This window comes from Rhinatrema bivittatum, chromosome 7 (assembly GCF_901001135.1).
Source record: "Rhinatrema bivittatum chromosome 7, aRhiBiv1.1, whole genome shotgun sequence".
NCBI lineage: Eukaryota > Metazoa > Chordata > Amphibia > Gymnophiona > Rhinatrematidae > Rhinatrema > Rhinatrema bivittatum.
The window spans coordinates 91,831,189-91,841,290 of NC_042621.1; the positions used below are offsets into that span (position 1 = coordinate 91,831,189).

Consider the following 10,102-nt stretch of genomic DNA (forward strand, 5'->3'; position numbering starts at 1 on the left):
ATAGGCAAAATGAAAGTCCAAGCAAGAGGTCAAAACCAGATATCAATCCGAGGAGCAGGAAGGCAGGACAGTAAGGAGATCCAGCTGGGCAAACGAGGCAGGAACAGGCTGGACGGACAAAGTAGGTAGCCTCACACACTACGAGACACAGGAAGGCAGAGATCAGCTTAAGAAGGGGAAGGCTGATGACAACATCAAAGGGCGCCGCAAGGATTTCCAGCCACGGGCCCTTCAAATGTTGTGAGGTTGGCCTGCGTGCTAGAAGAGCCGGCAGCATCCTGCCATGCTGAAGCTGATGGCAGCGTCCTACCAAACAGATGCTGGGAGGAGGTGAGTCACACAGTTCATGGGAAGCACCCACGAGCCATGGACACAACTATTGGCCCATGCCCTAAATCTCAAACAGAAGAGAATAGCCCTCTACTTTCTGCTCCAGCCTTTCCCCTTCCAGGCAGCAGCCAAGGAACAGGATGAGGAGTGGGGAGTGAGACTGGAACAGACAAAGCGAAGAACAGCTCTCTGCTCCTTATCCCAGCCCCTCCTCTCCAGTTGCTCCCCTTCCTGTCTGCAGGGAACAGGAATTGGAGGGGTGAGGGGGAGGTGAAGCTGGAGTGGATAGCAGAAAAAAAGAATTCAGTTTTTGTTGGCATATTTCTAATTTGTGATTCTTTATTCTGTATTTGGTGATTCTCGGTGTTCTGTATTTATAACCAAGGTGAAGTATTCTGCTAGCATATTGTTTGTGGAGGTATCTGTAGGCGGCCAGCTTGTTCTGTTTTCCCAATGGAAGGTATATTAGTGTTTTAGGGCCTGGTGGATTATTTGCATTGTTTCCTTTTCATTCAGGGTTGTTGCTGTTTGAGTTCTGGGAGTTAATGCTTTTTTAATACGGCAGGTTGGCTACATAGGTTCTAAGTGACTTTATAGTCACTTAAAACCAAAATATCTGGTAATGAAGGAACTTTGTGGCATGGTTAGCAAAGTGACAGCATAATCAGATTATTTTTACCTGTGGCGAGCAGTTAGTAGAAACATCCAACTCAGCCAGCTATTTTTGAGATTACCATCAAGCTGTGAAATATGAATTTCTTTTCATTGATAGTTTTAGGTGACGATTTCTAAAACATATATTGTATTACAAAACAAAGTTTAATATTTAAGAGTATGGAAGGCAATATTCAGCCACAGTATTCAGTTAGTTAGCCAAATAAACTTATCCAGCTAACTTAGCCTGTATGTTCAGCAGCTCAGCCACACTGCTGAATGAACCCATAAGAAATTGCCATGCTGGGTCAGAACAAGGGTCCATCAAGCCCAGCATCCTGTTTCCAACAGAGGCCAAACCAGGCCACATAAGAATCTGGCAATTACCCAAACACTAAGAAGATCCCATGCTACTGATGCAATTAATAGCAGTGGCTATTACCTAAGTCGGCTCCTCCCACCACTTTGCCTACTAATTATTTAGCCAGATAACTAGTTACCCAATTCAGAGGCAGCCATTCAACAGGGCCTGATATTCAACCACCACCACTTAGCTGGATAAGTCCTAACTTATCCAACTAAGCGAGGGTGAATTTCATCCTCATGATATGATATTCCATTATATGATTTTACAGGCTTGATCTGGAAAGTGTGGTGGGAGCATAATGATTGCTAAGTTTAATTATCAAAATCTTAGGGGGATGGCTACAGGACTGAAAATTAATTGGAAAGGGGGGGGGGGGGGGGGGGGAAGGGTTGGGAACATAAGACTGAAGCACCCAGGGAATTGACTTCCCAAACTGTATTGGGGAACCCTCAAGCAGACAGGTTTTCAGGATACTGCAATGAATAAGCTAAGGTCGGGGTTGCCTCAGGGTCTGTGGATGCATAATGGCTCACAGACCCCATGCCGATTTTAAGTTTCTGCAGCTAGTGTTGCTGTCACTGCACAAAGATCTATAGCACTGCAGCCCAAAGAACATAGGAGGAAGGAGAGACAGAAAGAAAGGGGTGAGGGAAGGGAACTGCCACTGGACAGAGGGTGAAATGGGAGCAAAAGAAAGGAAAAGTGGGTAGAGAGAGAAAGGGGGTGGCTGCTGCTACAGAGCAGGTGGTTGGGAGAGAAATGCTGCTGGGCAAGGAATGGAGGGGTAGAAAGAGGAAGCAGAGCAAGGCAAGTAGTGGGAGGGAAACAAAGAAATGGACACAGGGCAGATAGTGGGGAGGAGAGAGAGGAGGATGGAGGGTACAAAGTTGATTGGAAGGGAGAGAGGGATGCAGAGGAAGGAGTGAGAGGAAGAAAAGGGGGATTCTGGGCAAGGGGTGGACAATAAAGATGGGGATGCTGGGTAGGTGTTGAGAGGATGCTTTGCTGCAGCCATCACCACCAGAGACACAGCTGTGTATTTGCCACCAAAGAAAGCAACTGCGCTGGAGCAGCCACTGAAACTGGGCAGGAGGATGGAATTCTGACAATCTACCCAGGAGCAGAAAAGGTGATCCTGGCACTGATGTGCCTCATCGTTTAATATGCGGTGGACAGATGACCAATTGCACTCACGCAAGGATAAACAAACCACTTTCACAAAAAGGATTCAGTAGGTATATGTAACTTGAACATATGTCTACATTTCAACTTTGCTATTCCAATATTTACTTCAATTTCTGCAGTCACAAAGTTTTGAAAATACATTCAGTTTTCAAAAACTCTTAAAACTTACAACTAGTTTAAAACCCAGTTACATTTACCTTTGTATTAATTTGATGATACTCCAAGGAAGCTGAGATTTTGGTTTTAAAAAAATTCTCTCTTGCTTTTCTGACAAAAGTGTACAAGAAAACTGAAAATCATGTAAGACAAACAATTTGGATTTTTTTTTTTTTTTTTTTACCTAAAGTGAATTCCCATTGTTCGTTTCCCAGAGACCGCTCCGGCACCACTTCCAGATCTAGCATTGGCGTGTCCAGAGCAAAGGTCCACTAGAAACAGTTGCTCTCAATATATTTGCAGATGGGATTTATGTTCTGGTGAACAAGGGGGAAGAAAAAGAAAAAGAAATAAAAATTGTCTACCCAAGTTGGATTAGTGACACATTTTAACAATTTCTCCTGAGCCTCAGAGAGTGCAGAATTCTCACAACAGGACTAGCCTTGGCAAAAACAGGATTTTCAGGGAATTAAACCTTTTACTTGACCAACATAAAAATTATCCAAAGATGTTATTGACAATCAAGTTTAAAAACCACATAGGTTCCTTCTTCAGATATCTAACAGAATCGATGAGGACTTGGATGCTCATTCTAGATTCTTGTATTGGCCCAGCAAGGGTTTTTTCATAGCCTTAAACAATCCAACTCCCCAAGGGGGGGGGTGGGGGTGGGAGACTGTAAACATATATCAAAAACAAACCAAAAAAGGGGGAAATAAAGTCTTCCTAGAAAACTATATCAATTGTTTTTGTGCCTATGATGACACTGCAAAAGTCCAGCACTGAATGATTCAACATAACCTTTGGGTTTTGTATGTAAAATGTGAAAGCAGAGAAAAAAATGACACTTCCGTTTGTTCTCTAACCATAAGTACTTGTTCCCCCGACTGCCTTTCTTCATTAAACTGCCTCTGAGAAATGGCTAAAAGGCAATGCTCTTAACTCTTCAGAAGACCCGAGTCCCTGCAATTTAATACATGAGTTTTTTTCACTGGGGGGAAACCCAGAATCACAAATTTTCTGAGACCCGAGAAAAGCGACAGAGGAAATCAACCAACAGCACTGCGGCTCTCTGCCCTCACTGTTATCATGAGAGACATGACAAAAGGCCCTGGAATAAGCACCTTCTTTCGCCCTGCTGAGCTGCCGCTTACCTTACGGGGGGGGGGGGGAGCAGAGATCATCGGTCTGACTGCTTAATAAAAATGGGTCTTTGTAGCTGCCGTAAATGAAAAAGGTTCAGCATGCACCCCGGGGACTGGCCTAGTGCAATCATGCACTGGGGGCCGGGAAACCAGAAAAGAGATCAGGAATCTTTCAGGTGCAGACGAGGAAGCATGGTCACTCTCAACCAGAGTGATGCAGGAGCTCCCAGGCCATAACAGCTCTGACAGACTTTTTTCTCCCAAACACTGTTTTAAAAAAAAACAAAAAACCCTGAACAGCCTTAGTTCTAGGCTCTTCTAGCCTTTTCTTTCAGTCTTTGTTTCCCCCACCAGGAGGCACTGAAGAAATGGTTTTTCACCAGGCAGGGCAGCCTTTGGTCGCCCCAGCCCCTAGAGTCTAGAATTAGGTCCATGTGAGTGACCATGCTCTGTGGCACTATCTTCTGGGAGTTTTGGGAGTGGCTGCGGCAAAGCATCCGCAACAGCTGACAGGTCCTTGGTGCCCCCTTCGGAAGGCATGGCGGAGGTCACGGGGCAGGGCATAGGGCAGGGGTGCTCCCTTCTCCAGCTGTTCCAGCTGCCCTGGCACATGCCCGCTCCCTCTTGCACACCCTGATTCAAGATGAGGCGCATAGTCATGAGGGGAGTCAGGCTCAGGTCGGGCCTCCTCAGTAGGGAGATGAGCAGCTGTTTGGGGAGGGGGCGAGGTGGAGCCTGGCTATTCCGGTGGGACGGGGGCGGGTGGCTTTTCGTCTCCAGGAGCCTGGGGGGGGGAGGGCACTACTGCAATGAGGTACCTGTTCTCCCAAGGGTGCCGCCGCCAGCCCGGTGGAGGGGCCGGGGGGGGGGGGGGGGGGGCTCGCCACTCTCTCCCGGATGGTCTGGGAGAGGAGGCTGGGGCACAACTGGCGGGAGTGCCCCAGCTTGCAGAAGACACAACGAGCCTCTTCCGTCAACCAGTAGACCCTGAAGAGACTCCCCCTGGGATAGAATCATCTTCCACCCTCGGGCAAGCGTATTCAGGCCTGCCTCCAGAAAGAGATATGCCCCAGCTCCCTTTCTCGGTACCAGCAGGGAGGGCCGTCAAGGGGGTTGTGAAATTGCCCAGGTCACCAAGGTGATGGCGGATGAGAGCATCCGGGAAGTGCGGTGGGACATTCAAGAACACCACCCTCGTGCCCTGCCCCACAATGAGCGCCACTTGATGAAAAACCCCCTCCATATCCAGTCCCTCCTCAACGGCCTTACTGACCATCTGGAGGGACAGAACAAACACGACAGCCTTGCCATCCCATCCTCCCTCTGCTACAACCTGTTTAGGCCCAACCACCTTGGCCAGAGTGGAGTTGTAGCAAAGTGGGTTCAGCAAGGCCAGCATGTGGCAGCGCAGGCTGCACCTGAGGGTGAGGCTGGAGGACCCAGCTGCCTATGAATAAAGAAACATCGGTGGTGCGGGTCCTTTGTCAGCTCTCACTCCCGACACAGCCACGGCCGCGTAAGATGCCCTGGTTGCTGGGGGATGATGGAAGGGGTAATGGCAGAGAGTGTAGCAGGGCCCCGGGTGGTGGTCACGACAGTAGAGGCGGCGACAGCATTGACCGTGGCAGTACCTTTCACATCTGTGCCAGCGGTGCAGGTGGTCTGCCTCACGGGCGCCTTTCTCTGAGGAAAGCAAGGGAAGACGATGAGGATGCTTCCTCGGAATCCCCAGTTGTATTGAAAAGGAAGGAAGAGGGCGAAGGGGGCCAGAAGAGTGGCGAGGGGAGGAGGAGTGCTTCACCTACCTCCTCTTCTTCCCCGCAGGTTTGTTCTCAACGCCCTTCGCTGTGCCAGGGGTCAGGGTCTTAACCCCAGAGAACCTCCCTCACAATGTACTCCTGTCTCTTGCCTGTATAACCTTGCCCTTTTGTGTATAGCTCCTGCCCTGTTTAGGCCTTCTAGCCTGTCTGCCCTGCCTTGTCATTTCTCCTGTCTGTGCATTTTGCCTTGTCATTATCTTGTTTGGGCCTTCCCTTCTGCCTGTATTCTGTGTCTTCTCCTTCCTATTTAGGCCCTCAGTGACCTCCCTCGTCTGTGTATTTGCTAGTTGTGCTGCTGTTTCCTATGGGTTTCTCAGTGACCCTTCTGCGTCTTGTCCAGGCCTCCCAGTGACCTGTTTGCCCTGATACTGTATCGGTCTTGCCCTGTCTTTGTTCGCAGGGGGGCCCATCCGTCGGCCGGGCTTCTCCCACATCCTCCTCGCCCCTCCCCTTTCAACACAGCCGCAACAACGGCGAGGGTCTTCGCTTCTCTTGCTGTAGAGGGAAGAGAGGCTTTTCCCCTGGCTGGGGAACAGACTTTGGTGCAGCCATTAGGCTGTTTTGGGGGGGGGGGGGGGGGAAGCCTCTCCAACAAGTGTTAAACTTTTTTTGGCGAGGGAGGTGGGAGAACAAAAGAAGGATTAAGGCAAGTGGGGCCAAAATTAAAACGGGGACAATAAAATCTTCACAGAAAACGATATCAATAGTTTTCGTGCCTTTGACACTGCGAAAGTCCAGTATTGTATAATTCAATATAACCTTTGAGTTTCACATGTAAAATGTGAAAGCAAAGAAAAATGACACTTCTATTTGTTCTCTATACATGAGAACTTGTTACCCTGACTGCATTTCTTCAGTAAACAAACTGCCCCGTAGAAGCAGCTAAAAGACAATGCTCTTAATTCCTCGAAAGACCAGAATCCCTGCAATTTTATGACGACTCCCAAGCCATGTAATACATGATTTTATTTTTTCACTGGGGGAAACACGGTATCACCAATTTTCTGAGACCCGAGAGAAACATACAAGCGGCAGGGGAAATCATCCAACAGTGCGGCGGCTCTCTGCCCTCATCTGTTAACGGGCGAGACACAACAAAAGGCCCTGGCATAAGCACCTTCTTTCGCCCCGCTAAGCTGTGCTTACCTTTACAGGGGGACCGTCGCTCTGACTGCTGAAAAAAAGCAGGGGCTTTGCGGCTGCCGTAAGTGAAAAAGGTTCAGCGTCCGCCCGGGAGGTTGGCCTTGCGCGGTCACGTACACAGGGGGGGGGGTGGCAGGGAACCAGGCGAGCTCTGGAATCTTTCAGCTCTCGACGAGAAAGCGTCGTCTCTCGCACAGACCTATTGGCTGCCCCACCCCTTCTAGTAAGATACAACATTTCTGCCTTAGCCCCTGTTGAGGGAACAGAAACTTAAAAAAAAAAAAAGGTTACAGGAGCCTAGGCCTAAGGCTGTAATGTGTGTGTTTTTTTTTTACAGTGCAAAAGGAAAGAAAGATTTAATTAAAGTTATTGTGGCTTAGAAGCTCCTGCACCACACTTCAACCTGGGGTGATGATCTCTGCCCATGGAGCCTCTTCGTGGAGAGTAAAAAGGGGGAGGGGGGGGGGGGTTTGGAATCCGTTCCTTTATCTCAACGGACTGGAGTGACCAGGGGACGGGACTTGGTAGCTCTGCTTTCTCAGCAGAAGTGGAAGGGTAGGTATGGATCAGAAAAATAAAATACGATGGGGGTTCGGAAGGCAAAAAGGAGGGGAGTCTGGTGGGAAAGCGGCGTCGTCAACCACGGGGTTTGCCCTCAAGAGGTGAGGGGCTTATTTTTAAGACCAGGGAAGGGGGCGGCCTAAGGCCACCCCGCCCCTTAAAGAAAGAGGTGGGAGAAACAAATTAAGTAGAATAGAATTTCCAGCGCCCCCCGGCGAGGGCACTGGAGACTAATATTAGGAAGGGGGGGGGGGCTTAAAACAAAAGGTCACAGGTCCCTGTGGACTAAATCCACCTTCTCCCCACTTTTTTGCCACATCCTGCTCTGTCTCCTGTCATTTTCTATTATCTCCTCTTATTGAAGGGGACGCAATCTATCGCCATCTTCCAGTCTCTAGCAGCTGCTCTGTTCCCCTCATCTGGGGGGGCAGACCATGTAGAAAGGAAGGGGGCAAGGGAAGGGAGAGGATCCCTTTTGGGATTAGGGGAAGGGGCCCCTCACCACCTCACTTTGATTCGTGGGGGAGGGGGGGTTCATCCTAAAGTGTAAAAAGAAAAAAATAATGCACAAAGAAAGAACTTAAATAGTCAGGGTTAAAGAATAAAGGGAGGGAGCCGAGCACGCTGTCCACTGCCCAACTCCTCCACCTAGCCAGGTGGAAGCATCACAGAAGTGCTCCACTTTGATCTGGGCACCCTGAACAGGGTCCCACACTCGAGGGAACTGCCAGCCTCTTCTGCCTCAACCAGCAAACTGCCAGCTTGACAGGAAAAAATTGACCAGGGAATCCTTCTGTGGCAGAGGCCCATTCCTGGCCACGCACCCATCGACAGGAAGGTGCAGGGTAAAATTCAACCAAAATAATGCCTTCAGGAGGGACAGAAAAGGGGTTAATTTAGGATACTTCAGTCCCAGGTGAGAAAGGTCCTCCTCCTATCCGCAAAAACGATAGGAGGGGTCTGCTCAGAGCACACATGCCTTGTATCTGCCTGTGGCCATTGCTCCATACACCAGCCTCCAGGAGAGGTCCTCTTCATACCAGGGAGTCAGACCCCCATTCACCCCAACAATTCCCGCTAGGGCATGTCAGGAGGGGAGGCAAGGGCGAGGCAGTGCAGCGTCTGGGTCACCAGCAGGTACAGGTTCTTCCAACACACGATTTGGAAGACTACTAGGGGCATGTCCTACAGCTTGTTAAGGCTGTGGGGCCAAGGAGTTTGAGCTTCCTTAAAAGGCTTGTCTACCTGCAGCCTAGGCCCTACCAGCATAGCCGGGGAGTGAGGATGAGTGCAGTTGGGCGGGGATCCCCAACCTGCAGGTCCCTTTCCAGCAGAGCATCTGTTAATTTTCAGAGAGCCCTGGGAGCCCAGTTGCACAGGCGCTCCACAGTGGCAATCAGGACCTATAGCATGTCTCTGACCTTGATCACCTGGGCCTTGACCAGCTGGCATCTCACAGACCAGTCCTCCAATCCCTCCAAACTCAAAGCGAGGTTGTGCAGGAGGGGGATCGCCCAAGAAATCTCAGTTCGTGTTAGCCAGTTCTCTGGTCACAACCAGCAGTTTCCAGGCCTATCACTTCCTTGTATAATCCTGCCAGCTTCGAGAGGAGTTGAGGGGTGAGTCCTCGTGTTTTAAAATAAACACCCACCTGGCAGATAAATCGTGTCACCAGTGGGCGCCATCCCAAAACAGGGCCTGCATACAGATATCTCTGCAAGGGCTGGATGTGGAAGGTTTGCACCTGACTTCTCAGGCACACAAGCCCCTATCTGACTTCCTTAAGGGGAAGAAGACAGGACTCCCACCAAGACCCAGTGCCTCCCGCCCAGAAGAAATCCACCAGCTTCCTCTGGATGCAGACGAGGAACTCCTGGGTCGGGCTCGGCAGTGCCACAGCATGCTGTTCACCAGCTGGTTCACCACCAAGGCCCAACCACAGGAGAACACCAACCGCAACAGTCTCCTCCAGGACCCGAGGTGACTCTCCACCCTGTCGCCAAGCTCCCTCCAGTTGATGAGGGGGTAGGTTTCCGCGACGAGGTGAACTCCCAGGTACCTAAGGGTCTCCCTGCTCCATGACGGATCAGGGAGAGCGTCCACCTTCTGCAGTCCTACCAAAAGGCCAGAACTCTTGGACCAGTTGATCTTGGCTGAGGATGCCGCCAACTAGACCTAGCAATCCTGCACCCTCTCCAAGTCAGCCGGGTCCTGAACCACAAGAAGCACATCATCGGCACAGGCCAAGAGTGACCCGCATGTCAGGTTCTCATAGCATTAGTCCAGTGAGCCACCTGCACAGCAAACAAATGAAAAGTTCGGTGGCTTGCTGTTACAGCTGGCCTGATGGGATACCCCTGACGTATCCCTCGCCTGAATGTCAAGGGTGCAACTAGGAACCAGTTGATCTTTATGAGGCACTCTACCCTTGACTACAGGAGGAAGATGTGCCTCACAAACTCCGGTCCAAGGCCGAATGCCCGCAAGATTCCCATGAGACAGTCGTGATCCACCCTGTCAGCTTTCTCCTGATCGAGGGACACAAAGGCCACCAACAGGCCAGATCTATCAAATCTCAGACCAAAAAGATGTTATAAAAAATGGTGTCCGGGGATTGTGTGGGTCTGGTCCGGGTGGATCACCTCTGCCAGCACGGACGCCAGTCGTGACGCCAGGGAGAGCGCCTTGGTTAGGTTTGTGTAGTTCATGCACAGCAGGGAGCCCGGGTACCAGTTCTTTAG

General features: G+C 50.2%; 1 protein-coding gene across 2 annotated transcripts in view; it reads right to left on the reverse strand.

Annotated features, from left to right (window-relative positions):
* The window catches only part of C7H16orf70 (chromosome 7 C16orf70 homolog), a 214,550-nt gene extending 207,582 nt beyond the window's left edge, over positions 1-6,968 (reverse strand). Inside the window, exons 1-2 of one of the 2 annotated variants that reach the window (XM_029608692.1) lie at positions 6,804-6,968; positions 2,877-3,009 (exon numbers count right to left, since the gene is read on the reverse strand). In XM_029608692.1, coding sequence (XP_029464552.1) covers positions 2,877-2,940 — 64 coding nt within the window. In that variant the 5' untranslated portion in view covers positions 2,941-3,009; positions 6,804-6,968. Of the gene's footprint in view, positions 1-2,876; positions 3,010-6,803 lie in introns of those variants that run through there. The other variant, XM_029608693.1, reaches the window with a different exon arrangement.
* Positions 6,969-10,102: the final 3,134 nt, after the last annotated feature.